Source organism: Entelurus aequoreus, linkage group LG04 (assembly GCF_033978785.1).
Source record: "Entelurus aequoreus isolate RoL-2023_Sb linkage group LG04, RoL_Eaeq_v1.1, whole genome shotgun sequence".
Lineage (NCBI taxonomy): Eukaryota > Metazoa > Chordata > Actinopteri > Syngnathiformes > Syngnathidae > Entelurus > Entelurus aequoreus.
Genome location: NC_084734.1, coordinates 5,323,960 through 5,337,012, shown reverse-complemented (window position 1 = coordinate 5,337,012; position 13,053 = coordinate 5,323,960). Strand labels below are relative to the sequence as shown.

The 13,053-nt window shown below is 36.6% G+C and overlaps 1 protein-coding gene across 1 annotated transcript in view; it reads left to right on the top strand.

Moving 5' to 3' along the window:
• Positions 1 to 13,053, top strand: part of LOC133648209 (dedicator of cytokinesis protein 2) — a 337,149-nt gene that overhangs the window by 39,326 nt on the left and 284,770 nt on the right. Inside the window, exons 8-9 of the mRNA XM_062044062.1 lie at positions 765 to 922; positions 12,913 to 12,994. Of these exons, the coding sequence (XP_061900046.1) occupies positions 765 to 922; positions 12,913 to 12,994 (240 nt within the window). The remainder of the gene's footprint in view (positions 1 to 764; positions 923 to 12,912; positions 12,995 to 13,053) is intronic.

Sequence of the window (13,053 nt, the reverse complement as noted above, 5' to 3'; positions counted from 1 at the left end):
TAGTCCTTCACTCTCACTTTCCTCATCCATGAATCTTTCATCCTCGCTCAAATTAATGGGGAAATCGTCGCTTTCTCGGTCCGAATCGCTCTCGCTGCTGGTGGCCATGATTGTAAACAATGTGCAGATGTGAGGAGCTCCACAACCTGTGACGTCACGCGCATATCGTCTGCTACTTCTGGTACAGGCAAGGCTTTTTTATCAGCGACCAAAAGTTGCGAACTTTATCGTCGATGTTCTCTACTAAATCCTTTCAGCAAAAATATGGCAATATCGCAAAATGATCAAATATGACACATAGAATGGATCTGCTATCCCCGTTTTATTAAGAAAATCGCATTTCAGTAGGCCTTTAATACATCATCTTACTTGCTAATCATGTGTGCAGTATTAAGTATTCACTTGATTATACATTGGCTGAGGATAAATTGGGCTCCTTATAGCCTACTTTACATTTTCGCAGTATTTCATCAAGAAGATTATTTTACATGCCTTATTTGGAGAATACATAGAGTAGTGCTAGTACATATACCGGTTATTTTACATAGTGAAGCCTGCTTCTTGTACAAAGCTGTCCATGGTGAAATTGATACAGGATAGGCTTATGGAGGCAGGGATAGGTGACATGTCCATGAGAAAGTACGTTTTCAAGTACAGTACTTGAGAAGTGATTGTTTGAGCTTCTCTTCTCTTGAAAGGAAATGAGCTCAGGAGATGTTAGATGTTTTTCTCATGTTTGGTACTTTAAATGTGTTACACTGCAGTCCAACGTTCAGACGGAACACAGCGGCTTCTCGGCCCGGATCCAGTCGTCGCCTACGTACAGCCTCTACGTCTTTGTCAGGAACTTTGTGTGTCGCGTGGGAGAGGATTCAGAACTCTTCATGTCCCTCTACGACCCCATCAAGCAGACCATTATTAGGTACCACTGACACACTAACATGAAAATGTTGCATTAATGAGTTGTCACACTTGCACTAGATTGTCTACTATTGCTTTTCATAGGGGAAGCTAAAGTTCATCACATGAAAACAAGCTACCAATTATTCCCACCACGGTCAAATTTTGAGTTAGTTACTTTTTATTTGGTACATTTTGGCTGTAAATGACACAAGTAAGTATTTGTTATTTTCATAATTTTTCTATGGCTCCATCAATTCTACTCGTTCCCAATGCATACATATCTAATGTTTTAGATGCATAGTTGATGTTTGGATGCATTTTTAAATAATACCAACCTCTGAATCCAAATCTCATGGTTTTGCCCACTTTCTGGCATTATTTGAAGCCAGAAGACAAACCATTCAACATGAATTTCACCTAAACTCAAAATGTGGCAGGTGGATTATTACTTTTGGCCTTAAAGGGGAACGACACTTTTTTGGAATTTTGCCTATTGTTCACAATCATTATGTAAGACAAGAAGACAGTGTCTTTTTTTAATTCATTGTAACTCTTAAATAAAAGTCAGTTTACAATGGAGTCAATGGGAGGTTGTCTATTCCGCCCATAAAGCCTTGTAGATAACCATCCAAAAAAACGCCAAAAAATACTTTGTTCACATTTCGTGACCTGAATATTAACTAAGTATTAGTGATATTGTAATTATAAGCGCTAATGCAGAAACTTGCAGATACTTTTAGTCTGCTTCTAAACTAAGGTTATAGAGGGTATATGCCACCTAACCTTATCCTTGTCCACACACACACAATGCCGTTGTTTAAGACCATCTCCCTCCTCCGTCTGCCAGCGCAACACGACCTAGTACGCATGCGAGGAAAATGCGCACGTCATAGTCACCTCCAGTGTTGCTTTGTGTGCAAGTTGTTAAATTAAATGTAACTTATCTAAACAATATCCAGTGTTGTGGTATTTCAATGAACTGGAATCCAGTGTGCTGTGGGGCCCTATTGTAGTGAATCACACCTGAGCCATCATAAATTAATCAAATCTTTAATGCACATATGGAACTAAAACATTTGAATAAAGAACATTTTACAACAATCAATCTGGGGATCTAGAATTTGGTCAGGACACTCCTCACTCTTTTGTCTTCACCTTCATTTGCCATTTGTTGTTGGTGACTGTATATACTCTGGACCTCGACGTTGAGTCTGTGACATACATGGCGAACAATAACTGATACAGTCTGCGTTGCCAGTCCAAATGCATTCGCTGTTTTCCGTAATCTTCCCTCGTCGGCCAGGTAATACAAAGCACACGCTACCTTTTTTATCACATCCACGGGAGCCCGCATTCTCATTGTCTATCCTTCCACAAATGGACAAAGTTTTTTTTGGTAAGTAGAATCACAGCTGACCTGGACATTGGAAAGTTCTCTTGCTGTCTGAGATGTGTTGTATCCCAAATAGCTGCAATCGCTTTCTCTTAAGGTATTCATGTGTGATTTCCACAAGCGTCTGTACATGTAGAAGAAGGATAAACACGGGCATGTCTGGTTAACTTGCCTCCACATTTCCAGTGGTTAGCTCCGAGTTACGAAACCGGTTATTATGAAGCTGGCTGTGGTGCGTTCTTTCTGACATCACTTTCTGTGTGCGGCGTGGTCTTTCTGACTTCGCTTCCTCTCCGAAATCAGTTTGTAAACGATCAATGAGTCCATACAAAGCTAAGAGCCGGGGATTCAAGAAATACACGGCGCACTTACCCGTGTAAAAAATTATCCAAAGAGGGAAACCTTAAACCAGGCGTGGGCAATTATTTTGAGTCGGGGGCCAAATTTAGAGAAAAAAATGTGTCTTTGGTGCCAGTATATCTATTTTTAGGAACACTAATACAAAACCTCCCAATAATGTCTGATTGAATGCTAAAACGTTATGACACCCCGCCTTAAAAAACGGAATGGAATTTGATTTTTTTTTACTGAATGAGATACCCAGAATGTACATGAACATTTTTTGGGGGGATTTGCAATATTAACTATTATCGATAAAACACTGAATATTGACAACATATGAACGCCACACCCCCCCTCGATCGACTTGTTTTACAATCAAGCTAAACGCAACAAAAATGCAACAAACAGCAAAATATGAACGCGAAGGGTAAAAAAAAAACCCCACCTAAAATCGGATACATCTGATACATCACTAAGCTTTAGCTTTGTTGTAAAAATCTCCTTCCAAGTCTGTCCCTGAGTCCCGCATTTCAGGCTGACACTCTGGAAACACTCTGTGGAAACGCGCCTCACCCACACTGCTTGGTGCCTGGTTTGAGCTGCTGTGACTTAGATGACCATAATAACTAATTAGATTACCATAGTAACTAATTAGATTACCATAGTAACTAGTATATCATGCAAAAGCGCAGATTCCAGCCATTAAAATACTTTGTATAGTTCAAGACTTACGGTCATTTGAAAACATCACTGCACATCATAATGGCAGCTACAGTTTCCATCCTAAATATCGGAAAAAATTATTTGTGAATGTCCGGCGGGCCGAATATATGCGGCCCCCGGGCCTTAGTTTGCCCAGGTCTGCCTTAAACGATGGTTTAGTGTGGCTGACACGGTGCTTAGGCTAAATAATTATTCGTTTAAGGAGTTATCCGGCTTAATGTAGACAGGACCTTAGTGTGGGTCGATTGCGTCCCTCTCGAATATTGTCTTCTTAAACGCACGCCGAGACTCTACTCTACGGGAGTGAAACGAGAGAAATAAAGTGCAATTAAGTAATCGGCTATGTTTGCTCGAATGCAAAACTTCCGTAACAAGGTTCGTGTAGTTGCTCTCCGCCATGTTTTTTAAAGCCAGTGCTCATGCGCCGGGGCTGCTGTGACTCTGTTTCCAGGAAACGAGCAGTGTTGCCTAAAATGCATTAATAATTGACGATTTTTCCATAATAAAAAATGTAAACAGTATTACTATAATTTGACCGCTGTTTATCATTATACCGTTTACCGTTACATCTTTAGGTGTGTATATTAAACCTTGATGGAAGTGTTTGGATGTTTTCTAGAGCGCCTTATAGGCAGAATAGTGCGACTCACAGAGGCTCCATTGTAGGCGGACTTTTGCTCACATTTCTTTTCTAGTTAGAATGCATAAAAAACATTTGTGTGCTTGTCTTACATAAGCATTGTGAATGATAGACAAAAGTGCAGTTCCCCTTTCACTGTACATATTATGCAATATTTATTGATTTCCAAGTGTTAGGGTCAAAGTCATTCTTCTAACTTCAAGTGAGAACAGCACTCAGCTGACATATTTGACTCAAACATGTTAGATTTTGTACAGTAAACACTCAAATTGCATTTTGCAAACACAGAGCTGCAAAATAGTAGAAACTGAAAGGTATATTTGTACTTAAAGCAATCTATTGTATAGGTTTAATTTTTCATGATGTTCGCCCCTAAGAGGAATGAAATGATCACATACTCTGCAACTCCATCTTTTCCGGAATTTGACGCTATATTCTCTGTCTTCCATGATGAAGGCTCACTTAATCAGAAACAAAGCTATGCCAAAAATAAGAAAATGAAAGAGACAAAATTACAGGGCTGCACGTCCTGATTGGCATCACTTGGAGGTGGCTGACACTGCTGTCACTCTCAAGTTGGCAGGATCTGCCACAGCCTCCACACACATCCCAATCCACTTAGCTTCAAATTAGAATTTCCCCACAATTCATGCATGTTTGTGTCACTGTCACAGTTCCCAAATGTTTAGGGTCATGTGATTGTCAACTGATTCTCACATCTGTCATAACAAATGGTTCAATTATTTCATAAAAGTCATGCATGGTCATCTATTCAATGTCTTACAGGCTGATCCAATTGATAACAGGACACAAACACAAACATCACTCTTTTTATGTAAGGAGGCCCCTCCCACAAGATTAAAGTTGATTTGTAACAAAACAAAACAAAAAGATTTGCAACTAAAAAAAAATGCAACCAAAAAATATTTGGAAACAAAAAAAATGATTTAAAATTAAAAAAAAACATTTACAAATAAAAATTGTGGTTGCAAAAGTTTTTTGGGGTGGTTCAAATATTTTTTTCCCCAAATTGTTGTTTTGTTTGGAGATCTTTTTTTCTGGTTGCAAAAACTTTTTTTTCCCAATGTATTGTTTGGATTTACAAATGAACTTTAATCTTGTGGGCAGGGCCTCCTCTCGGCCAACAATATGTCAGAAGCCTTTTTATTGGTCAATCTCGGATCAGGGCGTGGCCATATGGCGTGGCCGCTGACTACAATACTTCCTCCCTTATCAGATGTCTAGCAAAGACAAGGTGTGGGCGAAACTGACCAATAAAAGGTCTTCTAACATATTGTTCAGAAGAGGCCCCGCCCACAAAATTGTTCCTGATTTGTAACAAAACAAAAAAAAAGTTTTGCAACTGAAAAAAATGCAACCAAAAAATATTTGGAAACAAAAAAATGTATTAAAAATAAACAAAAAAACATTTGTAAATAAAAAGTGTGGTTGCAAAAGTTTTTTGGGGGGGGTTCAAATATTGTTTGTTCCCAAATTGTTGTTTTGTTTGCAGATAATTTTTTCGGTGGCAAACATTTTTTTTTTTGAAAATATATTTTTTGGGGTTACAAATTAACTTCAATCTTGTGGGCGGGGCCTCCTCTTAGTCAACAATATGTCAGAAGCCTTTTTATTGGTCAATCACGGATGAGGGCGTGGCGATATGTGACTGCTGACTGTACTACTTCCTCCCTTATCTAGCAAAGACAAGGTGTGGGCGATACTGACCAATAAAAGGTCTTCTAACATATTGTCCAGAAGAGGCCCCGCCCACAAGATTGAAGTTGATTTGTAACAAAAAAAGAAAAGAAAAAAGATTCGCAACTGAAAAAAATGCTACCAAAAAATATTTGGAAACGAAAAAAAATGTATACAAAATAAATTAAAAAACATTTATAAAATAAAAAGCGTAGTCGCAAAAGTTTTTTGGGGGTTTAAAAATTTTTTTTTCCCAATTTGTCTTTTGTTTGCTATTTTTTTCTGGTTGCAAACCTTTTTTTTTTGCAAATATATTTTTTGGGGTGACAAATTAACTTAAATCTTGTGGGCGGGGCCTCCTCCCAGCCAACGATATGTCAGAAGCCTTTTTATTGGTCAATCTCGGATGAGGGCGTGGCCATATGTGACTGCTGACTACAATACGTCCTCCCTTATCTAGCAAAGACAAGGTGTGGGCGATACTGACCAATAAAAGGTCTTCTAACATATTGTTCAGAAGAGGTCCCGCCCACAGGATTGAGGTTGAATTTGAAACCAAAACTGTTTTGTTAAAAAAAAATTATATTTAAAATCCTTTTTTTTTTTCCATAGATTTGATTTATTTCGTGTTTTGCAAATATTTTTGTATGGTTTCAAATCCATTTTTTGTTAATTGGCATAAAAAGACATATTTCTCTCTATAATAATGCAGCTGTTATGCTTAGATGCAGACTTGATATAATGTATATTAAATGCAGTTTGTTTTCAGTAACTATGTGAAATGACCTGTAGCAGCAATAAAGCTTGAAAGTCAGCCTTTTGATACATTTGGCTTTGAATTTGCGACAAAAAATAATGTATCCAAACTGATTTAGTCAGCGTTTTAGATGCATTCCAATAAATACTTGGATCAAGGCATAATTGTCTGGTGGCTCAGCCTAGTGGAGAAGTTAGCAAACTGCACTTTAATCCAGCTGTTTAGACACACACCTGTACAGGTCCATCTCAATCATTTAGATGTTGTTTTATTTCTATTTTTTTCAGGACCTGACGTTATAATGACTTTTAATTATTAGCGATCCACAAACTGTTATATTTAATTTAAAAATATTAAACTATAGCAAGCAAGTTAATACTAAATAATAAGTAAAGTATTAAAAACATTTGACTTAAAGGCCTACTGAAATAAAATTTTGTTATTCAAACGGGGATAGCAGGTCCATTCTGTGTGTCATACTTGATCATTTCGCAATATTGCCATATTTTTGCTGAAAGGATTTAGTAGAGAACATCGATGATAAAGTTCGCAACTTTTGGTCGCTGATAAAAATAGCCTTGCCTGTACCGGAAGTAGCGTGACGTCACCGGTTGTGGAGCTCCTCACATCTGCACATTGTTTACAATCATGGCCACCAGCAGCGAGAGCGATTCGGACCGAGAAAGCGACGATTACCCCATTAATTTGAGCGAGGATGAAAGATTCGTGGATGAGGAAAGTGAGAGTGAAGGACTAGAGGGCAGTGGAAGCGATTCAGATAGGGAAGAGGCTGTGAGAGGCGGGTGGGGCCTGATATTCAGCTGGGAATGACTAAAACAGTAAATAAACACAAGACATATATATACTCTATTAGCCACAACACAACCAGGCTTATATTTAATATGCCACAAATTAATCCGCATAACAAACACCTCCACCCTCCCGTCCATATAACCCACCAATACAACTCAAACACCCGCACAACACACTCAATCCCACAGCCCAAAGTACCGTTCACCTCCGTAAAGTTCATACAGCACATATATTTCCCCAAAGTTACGTACGTGACATGCACATAGCGGCACACACGTACGGGCAAGCGATCAAATGTTTGGAAGCCAAAGCTGCGTACTCACGGTAGCGCGTCTGCTATCCAACTCAAAGTCCTCCTGGCTGTGTTGCTGCAGCCAGCCGCTAATACACCGATCCCACCTACAGCTTTCTTCTTTGCTGTCTTCATTGTTCATTAAACAAATTGCAAAAGATTCACCAACACAGATGTCCAGAATACTGTGGAATTTTGCGATGAAAACAGACGACTTAATAGCTGGCCACAATGCTGTCCCAATATGTCCGCACAATCCGTGACGTCACGCGCAAACGTCATCATACCGAGACGTTTTCAGCAGAATATTTCGCGGGAAATTTAAAAATTGCACTTTACTAATCTAACCCGGCCGTATTGGCATGTGTTGCAATGTTAAGATTTCATCATTGATATATAAACTATCAGACTGCGTGGTCGCTAGTAGTGGCTTTCAGTAGGCCTTTAAACACGGTCATGTTTATTTAAAGCTGAGAAATAATTCTTTAATCAACATGCCTTTTTGGCACATACGAGGTTTGGTGAAGATGCATGTGAGACCTGGGGATGGTTACACACTTGGTACTCTGTGGATGCGTAGTAACAGATGATCTTGTCTTCTGTGAACTGGTAAACGATAGGGGAGGATAGTACCAAGCTCCAAGGACGGCTTGAATAAAAGATGTCTGTAAAAAGTCAAAGACATCCCTTCTATGCTGAACAAATACCAGCCTTGCTCGTGTCATCAACGCTCAAGAGGTGCAAGGCTTTGGTGCTTTCATGTATTTCAGTAGTTCAGTTCACACAGTGAAATGTTTGTGTATTATACATTCAATACACACAAAGTACTTCAAGAATGTGTTTTTTTAAGGTCTTAATCATTTAGATCAGGGATGTGAAATTGGTTTTCATTGAGGGCCACATGGCAGTTATGGCTGCCATCAGAGGGCCGCTTGTTTTCATTTTTCATTTCATTTTTATTTATCTCCTTCATTGATGTGCATCTTTGATAGACAATTATAACACAATTATTCAGTTACACCGTTACACACCAATGCCTGAGAAGGAGCAGGATGAAGAAAAATCTTATATTTTCCTGCCCCCTTCACATAATACATAGTCTTACTTAATGATATGCGAACCAACAATTACATCCAAATATAACGAAAACAAAACAAAACAAAACAAAAAAAACAAAAACACAAGAGGGCCGCTTGTAACAGTGAATAATGTATGCATTTGCCTCTGGATTTCATGATTAATTATATAAATTGTTTTAAGTAGACTGTCCATTTTACAGTAAAAACTTTACATTACAAATTTTTCCTGTTTTTCTAAGCATTTTACAGTAAATGGAAAAAGAATACCACTGTTTTTTGGTTTGTTTTTACAGAAAAAGCCTGCAGCTTACTTGCCAGAATTTTACTATTAAATTGACATTGGTTTTTACAACATTATATTGTTAGTGGAAAAACAGTATAAGTGCTTTTCTTATTCTGACAACTTAGCTGCCAGTTTTTCTACCGTAAAAACTAGAGATGTCCAATAATGGCTTTTTTGCCGATATCCGATATTAATTACTGATTCCGATATCAAGCGATACCGATATATACAGTGGTGGAATGAACACATCATTATGCCTAATTTTGTTGTGATGCCCCGCTGGATGCATTAAACAATGTAATAAGGTTTTCCAAAATAAATCAACTCAAGTTATGGAAAAAAATGCCAACATGGCACTGCCATATTTATTAATGAAGTCACAAAGTGCATTATTTTTTTTTAACATGCCTCAAAACAGCAGCTTGGAATTTGGGACATGCTCTCCCTGAGAGAGCATGAGGAGGTTGAGGTGGGCGGGGTTAAGATGGGGGGTGGGGGGGGGGGTATATTGTAGCGTCCCGGAAGAGTTAGTGCTGCAAGGGGTTCTGGGTATTTGTTCTGTTGTGTTTATGTTGTGTTACGGTGCGGATGTTCTCCCGAAATGTGTTTGTCATTCTTGTTTGGTGTGGGTTCACAGTGTGGCGCATATTTGTAACAGTGTTAAAGTTGTTTATACATCCAGCCTCAGTGTGACCTGTATGGCTGTTGACCAAGTATGCAGGGCATTCACTTGTGTGTGTGAAAAGCCGTAGATATTATGTGACTGGGCCGGCACGCAAAGGCAGTGCCTTTAAGGTTTATTGGCGCTCTGTACTTCTCCCTACGTCCGTGTACACAGCGGCCTTTTAAAAAGTCATACATTTGACTTTTTGAAACCGATACCGATAATTTTGAAACCGATGCCAATCATTTCTGATATTACATTTTAAAACATTTATTATCTTTCCATTTACAGTAATACACCGATAAAAACAACAACCATAGATTTTAAAGTAAAAAAAACTGGCAGCTCAGTCAACAGAATTTTAACGCAATAAACTGGTAGTTTTTTTCAATTTACAGTAACTTGCTATAAAGAACTACGTAACATTTATTGTCATTTTTATTAATTTGATGGGTAGTTTGCTGTATTTGTATTTATTTTTATTTAGACAAAAACATGTTTGGAAAGTATAGTAATATATTGTAATATTTGTTGCAATATAGGATACTTGATTTAGGGCTATATAAATAAACATTGATTGATTGATTGATTGATTGATACTATTAAAGTTTAAAAGGTATGTAATTTCAAGCAGTACATATATTTTTTCTGTCAAAATTAAAAAAATCAATTAGATTTAGTGAGAAAATATGAAGTACTTTATAGACACGTATCATTTTCAGGTGTTTGCAAGCCAGATAAAATGATGTCAGCCCTTTGAGACACTTGTGATTTAGGGCTATATAAATAAATATTGATTGATTGATGTCTGGCCCCCGGGCCTTGAGTTTGACACCTGTGTTTTAGATGAATACACTAAAAAAAATTGTTTTTAAATCTGTAAATTTTACTTTATAATGTTCCATTCACAGTAATGCACTGTAAAAACACAGTAACAGAAAAGTTCAGTCACCTGAAATTTTTCAGTAAACATAACAGTGGGACCGATTTTCTACTTAGAGAAAAATATTGTAAAAACACAGCCGTTTATTCATGATAGAGAACCGGCATCTTAGTCACCAGAATTTTACCTTAAAAATAAAAATGGTGCCATTTTTTCAATTTACAGTAATTTACGGTAAAATTCTGGCAACTGAGCTTCCAGTTTTTTGTTTGTTTTTTTAACAGCAAAATGTACACATTTGTTTTAAAGTGCACAGTTTACAGTTATTTGGAAAAAACAAACAAAAAAACAACAGTATCTCAAGCCAACAGTGCTGAACTGGACATTTGCTTTGTTGTCATTACTTTTCACATTCTCTTTGCTCTACAAAATCACAGTTTATTCTATTTTATATGTATTGTATTATCTTTATAAATTATTCCCAAATAATCCGTGCAATTTATAACCTCTATTTATATCTTATTCTATTTAAATTATGATGTCCATACTGTTGTTTTTGTGGTAATCATTGGGCTAAATCTGAGACCTCGGGTGTTGTATTCCATCATGTGTCTCATGTGTGCTTCTATGACAATAAATTCCTTGAATAAAATTTGATACATTGACAAAACCTTGCTACAAATACGGCCTGATCCTTTAATTTGTAGCATAGTTTGAATTAAACTGCTGAAAACAAACAACTTTTGTGCAATATTCTAATTAATCAAGGTGCACTTGTATGTCACAAATTCAGAAAAAAAAAATATATCCCAGAACTAAACAAGTATTTGTTTTCAAATTATTTTAAAAGCATACTAATTGTAATAATTTCGAATTGAATAAATATGTTGTCTGATGTATGGACGTAAGAAATCTGAGTTGATACGAATTAATAATATTTATATTTTTTTCTTCAAATATTGCATGATTCAATAAGATAATATTATACAACTGTTTAAATCTTAATAATTTAGCATTTATGTTGGAAAAGTAATCCCTGCACTGAACATTACATTTGAATTGTACTGTTATTATTATTATTATTATTATATTATAATTAGGGTTGTCAAAAATAACGATTAATCACAAACAATATAGCATTAATCTCTTAAGGCCCAAGCTGTTTGTTTACATGCTTTTTTTATTTCTCTTTGCTATTTGGGATTATTGGACCCTAATTAGAATTAAAACTAAAAAAATCATCTTTTAATATGATGTATTTAGTCCATAAGTACACAAACGTGTACTTCATGTGTAGTGACAAGCAAATGTTTATTTTTACATGTTTTTTTTCCAAATTCCATTGTATGTTATACTCTTGCTGACACCACCAGATGGCAGTATAAGTGTCCATATGTCGGCATAAGACCCTAATTCAGTAGTGTACACAATTTTGGAAAGAAGAGCTAAAAGGTGCTGTACACGCATGTGGCCACTAAGCCTTTAGAGGTTAATAATGCGTATATGCAGATTTATACATCAGTGGAAAGATGACTTGCGATACTGTTTTGCTCACTGGTACTTTTGTGTTAAAATACATCCTGAATGGACTTTATTTAAAACTGTTACCAAGTTTTGAGCAAACAAACGACATTGATTCTTGCATTCAAGTAAAACATTTTACAAAATATTTTTTAAAGTTAAATTAAAGTACCGTATTTTTCGGACTATAAGTCGCAGTTGTTTTCATAGTGGGGGGGGGGGGCGACTTATACTCAGGAGCGACTTATGTGTGAAATTATTAACACATTAGCGTAAAATATCAAATAATATTATTGATGTCATTGACGTAAGAGACTAGACGTATAAGATTTCATGGGATTTAGCGATTAGGAGTGACAGATTGTTTGGTAAACGTATAGCATGTTCTATATGTTATAGTTATTTGAATGACTCTTACCATAATATGTTACGTTAACATACCAGTTGGTTATTTATGCCTCATATAACGTACACTTATTCAGCCTGTTGTTCACTATTCTTAATTTATTTTAAATTGCCTTTCAAATGTCTATTCTTCGTGTTGGCTTTTATCAAATAAATTTCCCCAAAAAATGCGACTTGTACTCCAGTGCGACTTATATACAGTATGTTTTTTTTCCTTCTTTATTATGCATTTTCGGCCGGTGCGACTTATACTCCGGAGCGACTTATACTCCAAAAAATACGGTATGTAAGCGAGTAATAATTAATCATGATAAATCCAAATTCAAAAGTTTGATTGATCTGATTAAACATTTTGGCAACACTAATTAAAATGCATGCAAATACGAATATAAATAACTCCAGTAATGATTGTATCCAAATTGAACTTTTGGGTTATATAACTGTATTTTTTCTATTCTGTGATTATTTCTTTATGACTACAGTATATCATGCAAACTCCTTGTTTCTTCTTTGCAGTGAGAACTATCTGATCAGGTGGGGCAGCAAAGGATTCCCCAAAGAGATTGACATGCTCAACAACCTGAAGGTTGTCTTTACAGTAAGTGACCACATGGGAGCAGTGTTGCACCATCACTGACTGCTACTGACGTCACACAT